Consider the following 19,508-nt stretch of genomic DNA (forward strand, 5'->3'; position numbering starts at 1 on the left):
AGGAAGCTACTTAGTTACGCCCCTTCCAGGGTAGTCTGGTCAGTGGTCCAGTGGGTCGACACCCCCTGACGCCCATGCCAACCAGTCTGGGCATGAGGGTTACAGATTGCTCAGGCCATGGTCCCCACTGAGTCCCATGAGCCATCCCTCACGAAGCGAGATGAACTTTCTTCTTGCCTGTATTAGCCTCTGACAGAAATGTATACCCGATCTGAAATCCTGACTACACCTACACCGTCGAATCATAGTCTCTGATGAGATGTATTATCAGCATGCTTATGAATAACTCCTTCTGAAGCCTCTGCCAAGATTCTATGGGGATCCAGAGGAGTGCATGGAGTTCCTGGAGTAATGCTTGATGTATATCGAAGAGAAAGCTTCCGTTTTTACCTCCGACCGGGCCAAGGTAGGATTCCTGATGTCCTACCTAGCAGGAGATGCATTGATACGTGGTATCGCTGCGGTTGTAAGGAACATCCAGATGGTCTCTGCCCTGTGAATCTAAAACTCCCAAACGCTGGGTCAGCAGGAGAGGCTGCCCTTGACGAGAGTACTTCCTCTCCATCTAAATCAAAGACTGTGTCTCTGTTTTCAGAGAGCTTTGGTGTGGTAAAGTCACCAGCCATTCGGAGTCTGTGTGTGATCTCCGTCATACAGCTCCATAACCTGGTGAGGGCATTGTCTGAAGTTGGTCAAGCCCTTCTCAAGAGCAGTCAAGTCATTCAAGGATAACTACAGCTCCAGGTTGGAGTCTTATACTCAAAGAAGTTTGTCTTCCGTATGCTGTCTGTTATGCCCATGGGTCATTCTGAGACAAGGACACTACCACCCACTCTGGTCAAGAGTTCCAGCAAAGTTCTCCGTTTGAATTTAACCAGTCGCGAGAGGTGTCTGGTTCCCATGAGTCAAAGACAGTCAACTGTGTTGTCTTCTTCTTCTGCTGGTCTGCTAGTCATCGAGTCAAGGTGTGCTGATGTCGACAAAGATGGAGAAGAGGTGACTATCTCTCCACATGTCTCCAGTGACTATACTTGTAACCTGATCATGGAAACATCCCCGCCTCTTGGACGTTTTCTTCTGGATAACTGGCAGAAGATGGTTCCTATGTGGGTACCTTCATGGTCCATGTGGCTGGTTGGTGAAGATTGTGAAACAGAAGTTTTTTCCTCTCAGTTTTTTTCTGATCCGGTGGAGTTGTTGTTCTCCACACTCAACTCCAATGATTTTTCCTGTGTTCAGTACTCTAGAGCATCTCTGCTACCTGAAAGTTTGTCTCTGGATATCGGACAGAAGATGTATCCTGTGAGAGTTCCCTCAGCTTCCGTGTCGCCGGCTGGTGAAGATATCAAGTCAGTAGCATCCAAGTCTCTGCTTCTTATCTACCCGGAGGAAATGGCCCAGCCCATTGTGGAAGCTTACCCCGTTGGGCACAAAGAGACCTTGCTATCTGAGATTTCTGATGACCAGTCTGCTTTGTTCTACCCTAAAGATGTCATGATGACTTGGACTGTGAGTGGACCCTTTCTTCTTCCACAGATCATTCTGGCGGGTTTGAAGAAGAGGGGGCGTAAAGGAGGGGGTACTGTAACAACCCTGCCGGCATCACTGTGTGGCCTTCCATCCCCCATCACATTGATACATCTACTCAAACACCCCAGGCCATGCTGTGAGTTCTGTCTGCTGCCGGCTCCATGCCATGTGCTTCATGGCTGCTCGCTCTGTGTACACTTCCTGTCTGTGTGCATAGGGGGGCGGCACTGACAAATCCGGATTCTTATTGACTCTGTGTGCATCGCACTATGGTGTCACAGGCCATTTGCCTAGAGGCCTCTGATACTTAAACTGTCCTCACCCATTGGAGGACACCTTAGCAAACTATTTCCCTAAGTTAGTATTTGCTACTGAGCTGCCAGGTCGTGTTCTGTTTCCTGTCTCTGAGGGCTGCAATACGCAGGCCTATCTTTGTCCAGTTCTAGTATCTGTGTATGTTCCTGTCTGAACTCTGGTCCATGTCCGCTCCTGTCTGAACTCTGGTCTATGTCTGTTTCTGTTCCTTTCTTGTTTGTTTGCCATTCCCACTCTGCTGTGTGTACCTCTGTTTTATCTCTCTGCTCTGTTTGCCACTACCAGCGGCTCTGCCCCTCTCTCTTCTGTTTGCCACTACCCGTGGCTCTGTGCTTATCTGCTTTGCTTGCCACTGGGGCTCTGTGCTTCTCTGCTTTGCTCGCCACTACCTGTGGTTCTCTGCCTTCTGGCTCTTGGCTTTGCCTCCTGCGGTTCTGCTCTTGGGTCAGCCTCTAGCGTCTCCGCTCTTGGCTCCGCCTCCAGCATCTCTGCTCTTGGCTCTGCCTACAGCATCTCTGCTCTTGGCTCCGCCTCCAGCATCTCTGCTCTTGGCTCCACCTCCATCTTCTCTGCTCTTGGCTCCTTCTCCACTCTGGATTCTGCCTCCAGCGACTCCATCCTTAGCTCCCCGCCTTCTTCTTCTCTGCTCTTAGCTCTGCCTTCTCCTTTCCTGCCCCTAGTTCTGCCTTCCTCTTCTCTGCTCTTAGCTTCATCTTCTCCTTCTCTGCTCTTACCAGCGTTTATGTTTCTGGCTCCGCCTCCTGCATTTCTTTTCTTGGCTCCACCTCTTGCTCTTAACCCCGCCTCCTGGGGTTCTTTTTTGCATCCACTCTTGCTTTCTTGATCCATCTCCGTTCAGCAACTTGCTGCACAGGTCTCTACCTGTTTCTTATATTCACCAGTTCGAACAGGTCCCTACCTGTTCCCATATACCCTCCAGTCTGAACAGGTTTTTACCTGTTTCCTTACACTCGTCTGTATACCATTTCCTACCAGAGTGTCAGCCCTGTCCGTCTGACCTGCCAGAGTGCCAGCTGTGTGTGCCAGCCATGCCTGCCTGTCTGCCAGTATGCCAGCCATGCTCACCTGACTGCCAGAGTGCCAGCCATGTCCGCCTGCCTGTGTCTCCGTCAAGCCTGATTGCCCATCAGGGCCTCTGCCGTACCCGACTGTCACCCGGTGTCACAGCCATGCCTGCCTGCCTGTGTCCTGTCCCCCGGTGGGATCAGCATCAACAGCCAGACTCTACCCTGGAGTGGCACCTGGTAGCTACCTGCCGCACAAGTCTGACCTCACCATCAGAGGATCCAGTGAACACCTAGGAAGCTACTTAGTTATGCCCCTTGCAGGGTAGTCTGGTCAGTGGTCCAGTGGGGCCACACCCCCGGACACCCACGCCAACCAGTCTGGGCGCAAGCGTTACACACATATTGAAGAGCCAAATGCTGGTGAACTGACATTTCGATGTCAGTTCTGCCAGTCTAAAATTTTCAAAGATGAAATGGCACAGGACAAAGCATTCCCTTCCTGCTGCAAGAGAGGGTGCATCCCATTACATCCCATTCATATGGATGATCAATTAGTCAAGTTGATGAAAGGAGAGCATCAGCACTCCAATAACTTTATAGCTAATATAAGGCAATACAATAGCTCACTTGCTTTGGTATCAATGGGAGCACAAGTAGCGCCACCTCCTGGGCATGGTCCATACTGTTTTTGAATACATGGACAAATTTACCACAGAACTGCCCCATTGCATCCCGCTGTGGGTAGTACTCCCAAGTTTGCCAAGATTTATATCTTGGACAGTCAAGAAGCATTAAGTACAAGAAGTAAAGCAAATAAAAAGTGCCTCCCAGCACTGCTATCATCTCTTGGAGAGAAAATGAAGGCAATTAACCCACTCGCAAGCGCCTTCAGAATGATAATGGAATTTGAAATAGAGGAAGAGAGGATTGCTGAATTAGAAAATCGCGATCCAATCCAAATAACAATGTCAATTATAAATGACTACAATGATGACCAGAGGCGCTACAATGCACCAAGGTGCAATGAAGTAGCTATAATTTATCAAAATGCAATGGGTGAACCCACATTTAATAGGGACATCAGAGTTCACCTCAAAAGTGAAAACCAAACTGTTCAAATCAGCTTTCTTCACAGAAAGTGTGATGCAATGACATGCCCACTTCCATTCCCATATGGAGACAGTGGATGGACAATAAATTTGACAACTCCAATTGCCCTAAGTGTGCAACATCAAGGAATTGGTGACATTCATCTACCATCCATACCAGTGGATCAAGATCGACAAGAAAAAATCACCCTGTTGCAGTACTATGCATACAGGCTTGCCATTTGTGAAGAGTTCAATCGCCTTTTAAATGCTGGGAAGTGGACGCAACAATTTATTGTTGACAGTTACGTCAAAATTGAATCCGACAGGATCAAATATATAAAACAAAATCAAAAGACATTACGCGTCGACAGTTATGCCGGCGTTATGGATCACATCCATAATGCTGCGTTACATCAAGGGCTAAAAGCTGGGACACCAGTAATTTTACCGTCCACTTTCATTGGAAGCCCAAGAGCTATGCAGCAAAATTACCAAGACGCCATGACAATTGTCTGAAAATTCAGAAAGCCAGATCGTTTTGTTACGATGACCTGTAACCCAAAGTGGAAAGAAATAACTGAAAATTTAGAACCATGGCAACCATGGTAGATCAAGGAACACAAAGATTTATCAACTTCGTCATTTAGTGAAAATCAGTGGGGGTAGGATAAATGATGCATAAGTCTGAAAGAGCCCAACTCTTTCTTAGTCACAACTCACAACGGTGAAATGCGAAAATCCGGAAATGGGGGACAATCGAAAGGATCCGCTATTCTGTCTGATTCTAGTTACTTGCATATTTTGTCTCTCGCTACATCAGAAAATGTCAATAAAGGTAAATTATTCACCAGCTTGCAACCATTGGCATTAAAAGAGATATATAAAACCCCATGGAAAAACCTTGGTATAACAAGTCCCTACTCTCCAGATACGGGTACCTGTTTAGCAATGGTGAAATTTTTTCCAAAATCACTGGGGTCGGGGCTTTTGAGACTAAATTCCTTGCTAGTGTTCTGTTGTATTCTTTGAGATTGTTTTTTAAAACATTTAGACATAGGGTGAGACACCCCCGCAGAACGAGCACTCATTGCAAAACTTGCAATTATGGAGCCATTTGCAAGACGTTTCATTAAATGCAAAGCAAATGCCCGTCTTATTAATTTTGTTAAGTGGTTGCTTGTTAAAAGAGTGCCTCTGCAACAGCATCATGTTGATCCATAGACCTACAGCACGTCCTTGACACCCCATGTAATGTTTGAATGATCCACCAATTTCTGTCTAAAAGCTTTGTCGTAACTGAGCTGCAAAAATTACGATAATCTTCAAAAATTATGTCAATATGTTGAAAAAGCCCGCTGCATAAATTAGGGAATTTCTCACCGAGGACAGTAGAGTAAATGGAAAATGCTTGGAGCCAGTGATTAAAAGATTTAAGAGCTCCACGCTTTCTATTATCTTAAGAGAAAAGACAGAGGGCACCACTGTAGATAATTCTGGGATCACCTATAGCAAGTAATATAGTGCAAAAAACAAGACGAAGACAAGCTACATAGATAGGGATCACCAGACATGATAAAATAAAAAATCTTTTATTAAGTAAAAACTACACAAAAACAATGAATAAAAAACAAGTAAAAAGTCAAAAACATGACACGAGGCATGATCAACCACAATTAGGATGACCAACCCTGTCACAGGCAAATAGATGAATAGTGCTATCTTTGTAAATCATATACAGGACCCAGGTAAATTAGACCAAACAAGTGATATATAACCCCCTCACAATAAATACAGTATGCTCTATGGATCCCCTGTAGCGCAATGAAATAATCAAACTATTAATAAGGCTATAACAACTGCTATAAGATGAAGGTTAAATACCAAAAAAGCAGCCATAAACTATGATGAAAACAAGATGTAATATGAAAAGCGCTGCTGGAAAGAGCAGGGATCCAAAGAGCAAGAAATACCTACATCAAGCAAGTAATGATGCCAATGGTGTGTATTGATAAGAGAGCATAATAACCTGGGTCAGCAATAAGTCCATGCATCTGACAGGGCAGAAAATGCAGTTATTATGGTCTCTTATTAATTCACACCATTGGCATCATTATTTGCTTGATGTAAGTATTCTTTGTGACGCGCCCACAGGGCAGTGGGGTACTCGGTACAAGGTCTGGTCGGAAAGGGTGATGTCACGGTGGCTGCGACCTGGTCCGTGGCCTGGGCATCAACGTTAAAGGGGTTAATGTTCAAAATTTTTGTGATGCCACCTGTGGAGTTCGGTCAATAGGGGGACTGGCGCTGCATTAAAGGGGTCCCCTGGGGGATGTTGCGGCAGCCCAGATGTTACACTTCCCACCGGTGAAGCGGGGTCCTATGGTGTGTGGCGTAGATGGTGTAGCCGGTGAATAAATGGAGGAGACAAGTGATAATTCTTTACCTGGTTTACTTGTGAGTGACAGGACACAGTCCAGGGTACCAGGCACGGGTGATGGTGGACCAGCCGGCTCAGAGGCAAGTGAGAGTTCTCTTTTCCCAGTAGAGGTCCATGAGCCTTTCCTACTAGCGCCTTTCTAAGTGAAGTCCTTGCTGCTTTAAGCTTCCTACAAGGTCCTCCAGTTTCCCCCTGTCCTGAGACAGGTACATGCACGATGGGCAGCTTGAGCCTTTTTACAGGGACTCTCAGATGCCCCGGACTCCTCCAGTGCTGCTGTGTCTCAGGCGTTGGGCGGGCAGGTGACGTATAATGTAGTGCCCTCCGGTTCTGCTCCTTGTCCTAGAGTCCACGAAAGCCTGGATCTCCCAGTTCCCAGAATACTGCGCTTTAGCTTCGAGGGTGCCCTGCCACAGTTCCCCTCTGAGCTCTGCTTCTCTCCTGTGCTCCTTCCCTTCCGGCTGCTCCACATGCAACCCAACAGGTTTCTCCTTACCAGAGGCTGCAGCTCCCTCGTGGCTGCCAGGCCTCTCACGTCTGCTCCAGACATCCTTCTCCTTCTTTGTCTCCATCCAACTGATCTAACTCCTCCTCCAGGTCAGGAAACATAAAGCATAGGGAAGCTCCCCTGAATCCGGGTCTTGAGCTCCCCCTACTGGCCTGGATTCAGAATGTGTTGCATGTGTGTGCCTTACCTGGTGAAGAGAACTCCTTTGCCTTTGAGCATGACATCACCTTCCCCAAAGGAAAAGCAACATCACTGCAGCAACCGGTAACCTGGGGTGCTGCACTTGCACTTTGGATCCCTGCTCTGTCCAGCAGCGCTTTTCATATTACCGTATATACTCGAGTATAAGCCGAAGCACCTAATTTTGCTACGAAAAACTGGGTAAACTTTTTGGCTCAAGTATAAGCCGGGTATGCATTGTCCCCTCATCCCTGTCCTGGCATGCATGGCTCCCCCTGTTAGGGGTCAAGTTCCCGCCTCTGCACAGGGGGAATCTCAGGCCATCTCCGCTGCGGTCTCCCATTCTTCTCCTGCCGCAGTGGAGCCTGCTCAGCGGAGACGTCGGTCCCAGCTTCTCGCTCAGTCTGACTCTGTACAGAGAGTTACTGCTGCTTTTCCTGCTTCTGCCATTGGAGTCAGTGCTGGGCAGCGGCAAGCAGATGCTTCTGGGACTAAGTCCTGCTTTTCTCATTCTGAGCATGCCCAGAGTAAGATCTGTCAGTGGAGATCGAGGGTCACATGATCAGACGCTGTAGCTAAGGCCATTGGTCCTTCAGGAAGGTCCTGTAGATGCTCACGCTCTGTGGCAGCCTCTCATTGGTCCTTCTAGGAAGGTCCTGTACGTGCTGCAACTATTTAAGGCTCACATGGCCGCACGGCCATGCGCTAGTATTGTTCTATGTTGTACTTTGCGCCAGTGTGGTCACGTATGATTGTGTTCAGGGACCCGGCTGAAATAAGCCCCTAGAATGCTGGCACCTCCGGCGAGGAGTTTGTGTGTTTGAGTATTCAGGGACCTGGCTGAAATAGGCCCTAGCATGCTGGCACCTCCGGCGAGGAGTTTTGTGTGCATGCATGACCACTGACTGCTCTCGTTTGGGTAGTTAGCCTGTGCCACTGTGAAGGTTAACAGGGCGCAGTGCTTTTAGTTCACGGCTACTCTGTGAAGTAACAGGGGTAGCTTATACCGCCATTTAGTTCCGCCATTTGCTAGCAGCAGGTTCTCCTGCACGGTGGACCCCGGGCTGCGAACGCATGTATAATAATAAAGTCTCTATATCCATTTGGTGCATTCCGCTAGCCTTAACATAATACTAGCGCCAGGGTCTGGCTAATAAATGGCGGACATTCAGCAATCTTTGCGGTATATCCAGCAGCTGGAGGGTAGGTTGGCGGCTCTCGAGAGCTCAACCTCAGCTGTGGATTTTACCGCAGTTGCTGTACAGGTTGCTAGCATGGCTGCAGCAACCTTGTCCACTGCCACCCCTGTTCCGACATTATCTTGCCTTCCGCTGCCAGAGAAATTTTCTGGAGACAGCAAGTCCTGTAGGGGATTAGTGAGTCAGTGCTCTATTCACCTCGAGCTCTTAGCTGCATGTTTTCCCACAGAGCGAGCTAAGGTGGGATTTATTGTGTCCCTTTTGTCGGACAGGGCATTGGAGTGGGCTACACCGCTGTGGGAGCGTGGCGATCATGTGGTGCAGAGTGCTCCGCTGTTCCTGAGCACTCTGAAACAGGTCTTTTTAGGACCTCGAGTCACCCATGACACGGCGCTCCAACTGCTGGCATTATCTCAGGGTGAGTCCTTAGTCAGCCAATTTGCCGTTCACTTCCGTACTTTAGCTTCTGAGCTGGAGTGGTCAGATAAAGCCCTTATGCCCATATTTTGGAGGGGGCTGGCTGGTCACGTTAAGGACGCTCTGGCCACTAGGGAGATTCCTGCCACACTGGAGGAGTTAATATCTGTCTCTACTCGTATTGACCTCCGTTTTAACGAGCGGAGGTTAGAGTGAGCCCAGTGTAGGTAGAGGTTTCAGCTGGCTCCCACCTTTGCCAAACCTCTGGAATCTCCGGTCCTGGTTCCTGTGTCACATGAGGGATCTAAGTCCCGGACCGCTTGTGCACACAAGGTCTGTCATGTTTGCCAGCAGTCAGGACATCTTGCCACCAGATGTCCCCAGCGGTCGAGGAAACGTCAGCGTCTAGTGGTAGTAGGTGGAGGTACACTAGACACCGCGACGTTTGCCTCCAAATTGTCCTTTAAGGGGACAATAATTATAGGCTCATCCTCCCACTCGGTAGAGCTCTGCATGGATTCTGGGGTGGAGGGCAATTTTATGTCTTCAGCCTTTGCCCAACATCACGCAATACCCCTGGTTATGCTAGCTCAACCAGTAACGGTACGAGTGGTGAATGGGTCGACACTGCCCTCACAGATAACACACCAGACCATCCCTCTTACTCTGTCCATGTCGCCATCCCATCAGGAGATTATATCTCTGCTCGTCATTCCTGAAGGAATTGATGAGGTCCTGTTGGGGATACCATGGCTACGGTACCACTCTCCTCATATCGAGTGGTCCTCAGGCAGAATTTTGGGTTGGGGTGAATTTTGTGGGGGTAGGTGTCAGAGGGAGTGCGTTCAGGTTGCTACAACAGAGGTACCCGCAGATCTATCCTCTCTCCCCAAGCAATATTGGTCTTATGGAGACGTGTTCTCCAAAAAGGCGGCAGAGACTATTCCGACCCATCGCCCCTATGACTGTCCTATTGATCTCTTGCCTGGTGCTGAGCCTCCTTGGGGTCGAGTCTATCCGTTATCTCTCCCGGAGATGGAGGCAATGTCTCAGTACATTCAAGAGAATCTGACAAGAGGGTTCATCAGGAAGTCAGTGTCACCTGCTGGGGCTGGGTTCTTCTTCGTGCAGAAGAGTGGGGAACTGCGTCCATGCATAGACTACAGGGGTCTTAACGCCATCACCATTAAAAATAAGTATCCTTTGCCCTTGATATCTGAGCTCTTCGATAGGCTTCGGGGAGCAAGGGTGTTTACTAAACTAGATCTGCGGGGTGCTTACAACCTGATTCGCATCCGTGAGGGGGACGAATGGAAGACGGCTTTTAACACCAGGGATGGGCACTATGAATATCTTGTGATGCCCTTCAGGCTCTGTAATGCCACAGCCATTTTCCAAGACTTTGTGAACGACATCTTCCAGGATATGCTCACCACCTCGGTTGTAGTCTATCTGGATGATATTCTCATCTACTCTCCAGATATTGACTCCCACCGGAGAGATGTTTGCAAAGTCTTCGACCTCCTATGGGCAAACTCCCTCTATGCCAAGTTGGAGAAGTGTATGTTCGAGCAGGAGTCCTTACCTTTCCTAGGCTATATCATCTCTGCCCAGGGATTGGCTATGGATCCTGCCAAACTACAGGCTGTGATGGACTGGCAGGAACCCCATTCTCTTAAAGCGGTGCAGCGCTTTATGGGGTTCATTAATTATTATCGCCAGTTCATTCCGCACTTCTCAACTTTGGTAGCTCCCTTGGTTGCCCTCACCAAGAAGGGGGCAAATCCCAAATTGTGGTCTGAGGAGGTCTCCAAGGCCTTTAACTCCATAAAGTCACACTTCGCTAGCGCTCCCAACCTACATTGCCCTGACGTAGATAAGCCATTTATCATGGAGGTGGATGCCTCATCTGTGCTGGAGCAGTCCTCTTCCAAAAGGATGCTCAAGGTCGGAAGCATCCTTGCTTCTTCTTTTCTAAGACCTTCTCACCAGCAGAGCGGAATTATTCCATCAGGGACAGGGAGTTGCTAGCCATGAAGTTGGCCTTCTCGGAGTGGAGACATCTCTTGGAGGGAGCTCGTTTTCCATTCCAAGTCTTCACAGATCATAAAAATTTGGTGTACCTGCAGACAGCCCAGCGGTTAAATTCTCGCCAGCCCAGATGGTCCTTGTTCTTCTCTTGCTTTCATTTCACCCTCCATTTTCTTTCTGGGGAGAAGAACATTCGTGCCGACGCTCTCTCTCGCTCTGTTGTGTCATCTGTGGAGGAGAAAGAGGAGCCTCGGCTTATTGTCCCCACTGAGAGCCTGAGAATCGTGGCCCCGGTTTCGCTAGAGCCTGTGCCTCCGGGCAAGACTTTTGTACCGTCCATTTTGCTGATCTGAGTTACTGGCGAGGACATACTGGTGGCCGCATATGGCTCATGATGTCGCAGACTATGTTCGGGCGTGTGTCTCTTGCGCCAAGAACAAGTCCCCTCGGCAATGGCCAGCTGGGTTGCTTTATCCTCTGCCGGTGGTGGACAGGCCCTGGGAGATGGTCGGGAAGGACTTTGTGGTGGGCTTACCCAAGTCTCGTAACTGCACCATTATCTGGGTGATCACCGACCATTTTTCCAAAATGGTTCATTTGGTGCCTCTTCCATGGCTACCGTCTGCACGGGCTCTGGCAGCCTTGTTCATCAAGCATATCTTTCGTTTACACGGTATGCCAGACAAGATTGTCAGTGACCGGGGTCCCCAGTTTGCATCTCGATTCTGGAGGGAGATTTGTCGTCTACTCAGTATTGAGTTAAATCTCTCCTCGGCTTATCATCCCGAGGCGAATGGGTTGGTTGAGAGGGCCAACCAGACTCTGGTCACTTATTTGCGACATTTTGTTTCTGCCAGGCAGGATGAGTGGGCATCCTTGTTACCGTGGGCTGAGTTTGCCCTTAATAATGCTGTAGCCGACTCCACCGGTCAGACTCCTTTCCTCCTTAATTACGGCCAACATCCGCAGGTTCCTGTGCCTATGCCCGTGTCCTCTGCTGATTCCAGGGTGGCAGACTGGGCAGTGGAGGCACGAGATATTTGGGACCGCACTCAGGATGCTTTCCAGGCCTCCAAGGAGAGAATGAGGTCCTCCGCCGATGCACATCGGCGCCCTGCCCCGACCTTTGCTCCTGGCGACTTAGTGTGGCTCTCCGCCCGTAACATCAGGCTGCGTGTTGAGTCCACTAAGTTTGCACCTCGCTACTTAGGTCCCTTCAAGGTCCTCGAACAGGTTAACCCTGTGGTCTACCGTTTAGCCCTTCCCCCAAGCCTAGGTATCACCGACACCTTTCATGTGTCCCTCCTTAAGCCCGTATACATGTCCCGGTTTTCTGAGTCATCTGCCGGGACATCGGGTTCGTCTACGGACGATTACGAGGTGAACGCTATTTTGGGGTGCAAGGTGGTTCGTGGCAAAAAATTTTATTTGGTGGACTGGAAGGGCTATGGCCCTGAGGATAGGTCCTGGGAGCCTGCTGAACACATTCGGGCTCCGCAGCTCATTGCTGCCTTCGAATGTAGCGAGGCCCAAGGAGGGGGGGGGGTAATGTTAGGGGTTGAGTTCCCGCTTCTGCACAGGGGGAATCTCGCGCCATCTCCGCTGTGGTCTCCCATTCTTATCCTGCCGCAGTGGAGCCTGCTCAGCGGAGACGTCGGTCCCAGTGACTCGCTCAGTCTGACTCTGTACAGAGAGTTCTTGCTGCTTTTCCTGCTTCTGCCATTGGAGTCAGTGCTGGGCAGCAGCGAGCATATGCTTCTGTGACTAAGTCCTGCTTTTCTCATTCTGAGCATGCCCAGAGTAAGATCTGTCAGTGGAGATCAAGAGTCACATGATCAGACACTGCAGCTAAGGCCATTGGTCCTTCAGGAAGGTCCTGTAGATGCTCACGCTCTGTGGCAGCCTCTTATTGGTCCTTCTAGGAAGGTCCTGTACGTGCTGAAACTATTTAAGGCTCACATGGCCGCACGGCCATGCGCTAGTATTGTTCTATGTTGTACTTTGCGCCAGTGTGGTCACGTATGATTGTGTTCAGGGACCCGGCTGAAATAAGCCCCTAGAATGCTGACACCTCCGGCGAGGAGTTTGTGTGTTTGAGTATTCAGGGACCTGGCTGAAATAGGCCCTAGCATGCTGGCACCTCCAGCGAGGAGTTTTGTGTGCATGCATGACCACTGACTGCTCTCATTTGGGTAGTTAGCCTGTGCCACTGTGAAGGTTAACAGGGCGCAGTGCTTTTAGTTCACGGCTACTCTGTGAAGTAACAGGGGTAGCTCATACCGCCATTTAGTTCTGCCATTTGCTAGTCTCCTGCACGGTGGACCCCGGGCTGCGAACGCATATATAATAATAAAGTCTTTATATCCATTTGGTGCGTTCCGCTAGCTCTAACACCCCCGTCCCTATCCTTGTATGCATGGCTCCTTATCCCCTATCCTTGTTTGCATGGCTCCCCAATCGCTGTCCTGGTTGGTATTCATGGCTCTCCGGTCCCTGTCGTTGTATGCATGGCTCCCCAGTTCCAGTCATTGTATGCATGGTTCCCCATTCCCTGTCATTGTATGCATGGCTGCCCAGTCCCTGTCATTGTATGCATGGCTCCCCGGTCCCTGTCATTGTATGCATGGCTCCCAGATGCCTGTCGTATCCATGGCTCCCCGGTACCTGTTCTTTTATGCATAGCTCTCCTATCTTTGTATGCATATTTCATATTAAAAAAGAACAAACATCCTACTCACCTTCCTGTGTGCCCAGATGCATCTTGTTCCGGCGCCAGCAGCTCTCCCTGCCGAGCGATCACGTGGCCCCGCTCATTAAGGTAATGAATATTTACTCCATTAGTCTATTTACTTGGAAGGAAATGCTGTTGGTGCCGGAACCAACAAGATGCAGCAACTCCATGAGGGCGCACAGGAAGGTGAGTATGATGTCTTCTGGAAGCTGGCAGCTGCTGGTGTCACTGTGAGTGCTATAAGAGAAATTAACATTGATTTCTTTTTAGCAGTGAGCACAGTGACAGCCGCAGCCACCGGCTCCTGCCTCCTATGACCCGCTGCTCCCGGCTCCCCCTTCCCCGCCGGCCCTCTTGAACAATTGACTCGTATATAAGCCTGGGGGGCATTTTCAGCACAAAAAATGTGACGAAAATCTCAGCTTATACACGAGTATATACAGTACATCTTGTTTTCATCATGCTTCATGGCTGCTTTTTTGGTATTTGTTTTCATCATGCTTTATGGCTACTTTTTAGGTATTTAACCAAAGGAGCACGCTGAAGATGCAGGCGGTGAGGACAATACCCTGGGTCTCTGAATCCTCCGGGCTCCCCTGCTTCTCTACGACGTCGGCGAGGCTTCACCCTCAGACTGGTGGGGGAAACATGGTTGAGGAAGAGGCGATATGGCTTTTGCCTGCTGCTGAGGTAAGTTTCATAGTTAGGCAGCTTCTCAGCCATTCAGCTTCATCTTCTTCCCTGGCCCTTCTAACCAATTGCTATAACAGGCTTTCCATCTTCAATCGTCTTTCTTCTGATAGTGTGAATGGCATAACTGGCCAAAAAACAAGGCTTTTATACATAAAATCTTCCTGTTTTTTTATGAAGCAGCCAATCAAAAACCATAAAAAGTGCGCCAAAAGCAACTGGCTAGAACTGGAATTAACCTGCTAGTGACTTGAAGTAATGACCTTTTGACCTTGGCATGAAAGCCATAAATCCAATAAAACACATACACCATAACAATCCCAAAATGACAAACTGTTTACATAGGGTCTGTGTTCCCATGAGACCCCCCTACATTTATTTTCAGAGGGGCTACCATTAGATGTGGAAAATCTTCCAGTAAAAAATGCATGCTCATTTTTAGTGCATTTCTGTGTAGGAAACACATCAAAAGCGCATGTAATCCGCACCTAAGTATATCAATACAGTTTTGATAAAGGCAAATATTAGGAGTATCAAAAACAAAGCAGCTTTATTTAAAATAAATGCATTTTATTATGAGTTACATTATACTATAAAGGCTTCCTATGGGAATGCATTATATTAAGGGCTTCATTATACTATGGAGGCTGCCTATGGAGGTGCATTATATTAGATGCTGCATTATGCTATAGAGTCTGCCTATGAGGGTGCATTATATTTAGGGCTGCATTATACTATAGAGGCTGCCTATGGGATTGCTTTATATTAGGGCCTGCATTATGCTATTAAGTCTGCCTATGGGGGTGCATTATGGGGAGTGCATTATACTATAGAGTCTGCCTATGAGGGTACATTATACTATAGAGTCTGCCTATGGGGGGGTACATTATGCTATAGAGTCTGCCTATGGGGGCTGCATTAAACTATATGGAGGCCTATGGGGAGTGCATTATACTATATTTAGGACTATATTGAGGATTGTCTGGTGCATTATACTATATGGAGTCTATATAGGGGGCCATCATACAGTGTGGAGATCACAGTGTTAGAGCTATCAAACAGTTTGGGGGATACTAAGGGGTCAGTATGCATACAGTTAGGTGACATTAGAGTGTGTGTATAAGAGAGTATCATACTGTGTATAGGGGAGCTGTACAGGGAGGAGACTCGGGACATTATTAAATGTAACATGGGCACTTATTGTTATAGGGGAACTCAGATTACTGTAACTGTCAAAGGGCCACACAGGGCATTATTACTTTCTAGGGGACAATATGTGGGCACTGTTTTCTAGGGAACTTGCACCTGGCATTACTATGTTCTAGAGGGTTGTTTTAGAATTTAGAGGGCACAGAAAACCACAGAGCAGGTGTAGTAATAAAGTCACATATGGCAGCAGCGGCTCAGCATTGGGATACCAGTAGGATGAGGAGTTTGTGCAGGTTGGAATAGATGGGGACAGTGCTGAAAATGTGAGAAGTCAGATGTATCTTTGTTGTAATCTCTGCAGCCGATTCGTGGTTGGAAGAAGTTGTCATGTTGGTGGGGGTCAAATGGAAAAGACGGGAAAAGTGAACAATTCCGTGAGAAAGAACATCAGCTGTAAGTCACCATCTGGAACTGTGCTTTGATCTCTTATATGTTCTGTAGGCCTGGTATTTACCACTGACCATATGGCGGTAATATCAATATTGGTCTTTATATAGAAATTATTTTCAGCAACAGCGCGGTCATCAGCTGAGGTTCTCCTCCACTATTAGTGTGCGACACCAAGTTGTAATCAAGGTTACCTGGTTAGGGGCCACTCAGAACTTTCGCCTCCCGAACAAAAACCCTAGCTATGCCTCTGAACCTAATTTAAATGCTGTAGAAATTCTGCAGCGTCAAAAACCCACCAAAAACTCAGTGTGGGAATATAGCACAAGTTCAGTATTTGGTCAGTATTTTACCTCAGTATTTGTAAGCCAAAACCAGGAGTGAGTGATAAATACAGAAGTGACGACGTGTTTCTATTATACTTTTCCTCTGATTGTTCCTCTCCTGGTTTTGGCTTACAAACACCAAGGTAGAAAACGCTCCACCAAATAGTGAACATGTGCACGTGGCCTTAAAGTCTATGGGAATTTGTGAGACACACATGAAAACTAATTGTACTTCAGAGTTCCATCCGATTAGAACTGATACATTAAGAATCAATGAATTAAAAAAAATCTACCTGCTTCTGTAGAAATAAAATCAACAGAAGACACTAAGATAAAACTAGGATAACACAGGAGTAAAAAAAGGTCTATTGTAACAATCAAGAAGATGCGTGAATTAAGGCTTATGCCAATTCTCTTCATGTTTTTAGTAGTTCATCCCTCCCTTGCTCACATGCAGACATACGTATTCCAATAGTTTTACCTGGGATAAACTTTCAGGTAAGTTTTTGAAGTCCAGATGGAAGGCGTTCCCCACCAAGGGGAGAGGGAAAGGTCCTGGGGGGTAATTCCATCTTTTTCTGTTATTCACCCAGTGAATTAGTAGACAAACTATAGCAATAGCAAGGCCTATACAAGTAGCATTCCCAACAGGCAGCAAGGATAATGGGAGAGGCAGAAGCTCCATGTCCAAGGGTGGTCTCAGTTCTGGTGCTAGCTCTTCCTTACAGAACAAAATAGTAATTAAGATAATACTGCAGGAACTACACAGAGGCCGAGATCTCACTACTTGGTATGTTAGCCCTTTGTCTGCCTCTGTATGTCTCCGAGCATTTTATCTATGATGAAACCTCATGATCCAAAGTTCAGTGTCCTCAGATACACCTAGGGGAACTTATCAATGCAATGTGAAGATCTGCCAAACCTGCACTCATGTAGAGACCAAAGTCATGATGCCGATTTCCAACACACAGCAGGACTATAAGATTCCCAGGACATTCACATGTTCTTCTTCCAATGTGGTGTACTTAATTCTGTTCACTATACAGTATGTCCTATTGGGGGTCTCTATGTGAGTGAAACAGGACAGAAACTGAGAGCAATGATGAGGTCTCATCACCACACAATTGCAGATAAAAAAAAAAAACATTTACCAGTGGCCAAACATTTCTGTAGTCCAGGACACAAGATAAACAGTATGAAAGTTGTCATATTAAAAGGCAATTTTAAATCACAAAAACATCGCAGGGTTTGGGAAAACAAACTTATTAAAGTTTTTGATTCCATCCACAAAGGACTAAATCTGTAAGAAGGATTTATGACTCACTACAGAATCTGAAGAATCTGCTTCCAAGAAGTTGGATATTACTTACTTGGATATTGGAACTATAAAACTTTCTCACTACTAATCTAATGCAATTAAGGATTCAATCTCTGAGCTCAGTTTGTTTGTTTAATCAAAGGTTCATTTATTATACCATGCCACTTTTTCTTTTCTCTTTTTTTTTTCCGCTGTTCGTATATGCATATATTTGTGTTTCTTCAGAAACTTTGTTATACCGTGCCCAAGGACGGGAACTAAGAAGTTCCGAAACCTTGTTTCTAAATCATTTATTTTATTTTTGTTAGTCATTAAAAGGTAGCATAAATACAAGATTATCTTGCTTTTCACACTGACAGCATTTTATCTACAGTATGATGTATATATGTAGAGGGGTGGTGCTGTTATGGACAGTAGGAACACACTGCCACTTTAAGAAACAGCACCCCCTTGTCTGATGTGATGGGATGTTCCACTTCCCCCTGCAATAGACTTTGTAAAATGAACTGCCCTGTGCTAGGGGGAGGAGTGGAGCCTTGGGAGTGTGTGAGCAGATCAGAAGCTGCTGCAGAGAATGTCAGTGCTAAGCTTGAACCTGTAAAGAGGTCCCACAGCCTGGCATGGAGCAGACTCGTGAAATTGGACAGATTCTTCGGGTGTAGCAAAGGTGGCTGTTGAGAAGCCACGAAGATACCGGGAAAGGGATTTACAGTTTCCAGGAGCACCTCCAGGGCCCAGAAGCAAAGAGAAGACCACAATTCACTGAGCTGGCAGAGAGCTGTGCGCACCACCATACTAGACTGTTGGGGGCCCCTCGGGACTGGATCTAAGTCCCCAACATCACCATGAGTTTGTTCCTGTTTTGTGGACACGTCAGGGCCTAGTATAGGCTTCAATAGACAGAACACGGCAGCCGTGTGGCCTGCTTAGTAGAGGCCAGGGAGGCTATATGTAGAGTAGCATCATTCTTTGTTTACTGTTTGCATTTGCTTGTGTGACGTATGTTGATTCTGTAATAGTTGGAGCACCGTGCTATTTGACGGCCCAGCTAAAGAATACAACTCTTGTTAATTATCTTTTGCCATTGCATACCCCTGTTTGCACCTTCCTCATCCAATGCCTTCCAATAAATTTACCCTTTGTTGTTTGCACCTCATCTTGTGTGCGGTAGTCTCCCTGCACCGTGGTAGTCCCCCGGCCATCGCTTCATATACACCACTATGCCTGGTTCTTCCTTACTGGCCGTGCATCCAGTCCAGCCCTCTCAATCTGGATCACAACTCTCAGCTGCAGTAACTCTCTGGGTAAGGCTGGAATCATACATAGCGTATAAAAAATCGGTCTGTTTTTCACGGCCGAGAATTGCACAAATGTGTTCCCGAACAGTGATCCGTATGTCATCCGTGTGCAATCTGTATGTCATCCGTATGGCGAGATTTTCTCACCGGCTTGCAAAATGGATATAAAATGGATCAATGGCCTCAACTATTCATGAAAACATATATACAGTCTATATATATGTCGTCTATATATATGTCAGTGAGACACATATATATCTTTATATTTCATACAGAGCTAGATGGCAGAATAGCCGATAATTCAATTGTCGGGTTCTGTAAAATCATTACCGAACCCGACAGGATAGGAGACATGGTTTACATACAGTAAACCATTACATATCCGTTAGATATTTATATGTCCCTCACTAATAATGTTAGTAGTGTGTGTGTGTGTAAAATTTTTGAGCTATAGGTGTTAAATTAAATGATTAATTCACTGAAAAATCTGGCATGGGCTCACACGCAATTTTCTCCGCCAGAGAGGGAAAGCCAGTGACTGAGGGCAGATATTAAGAGCCTAGAGAGGGACCATGGTTATTGCCCCCCCAGCTAAAAACATCTGCCCCCAGCAACCCCAGAAAAGGTGCATCTGTAAGATGCGCCTATTCCGGCACTTAGCCATTCTCTTCCCATTGCCCTGTAGCGGTGGTATATGGGGTAATAAGGGGTGAACGTCACCTTGCTATTGTAAGGTGACATTAAGCCAGGTTAATAATAGAGAGGTGTCAATAAGACACCTCTCCATTATTAATCCAATAGTATGAATGGGTT

The 19,508-nt window shown here is 47.2% G+C and overlaps 1 protein-coding gene across 1 annotated transcript in view; it reads right to left on the reverse strand.

Moving 5' to 3' along the window:
• Positions 1–16,882, reverse strand: part of LOC143783316 (cytochrome P450 2J6-like) — an 89,611-nt gene extending 72,729 nt beyond the window's left edge. Inside the window, exon 1 of the mRNA XM_077271721.1 lies at positions 16,561–16,882. Within this exon, the coding sequence (XP_077127836.1) occupies positions 16,561–16,764 (204 nt within the window). The 5' untranslated portion in view covers positions 16,765–16,882. The remainder of the gene's footprint in view (positions 1–16,560) is intronic.
• Positions 16,883–19,508: the final 2,626 nt, after the last annotated feature.

The sequence above is a fragment of the Ranitomeya variabilis genome, chromosome 6 (assembly GCF_051348905.1).
Source record: "Ranitomeya variabilis isolate aRanVar5 chromosome 6, aRanVar5.hap1, whole genome shotgun sequence".
NCBI classification, from domain to species: domain Eukaryota; kingdom Metazoa; phylum Chordata; class Amphibia; order Anura; family Dendrobatidae; genus Ranitomeya; species Ranitomeya variabilis.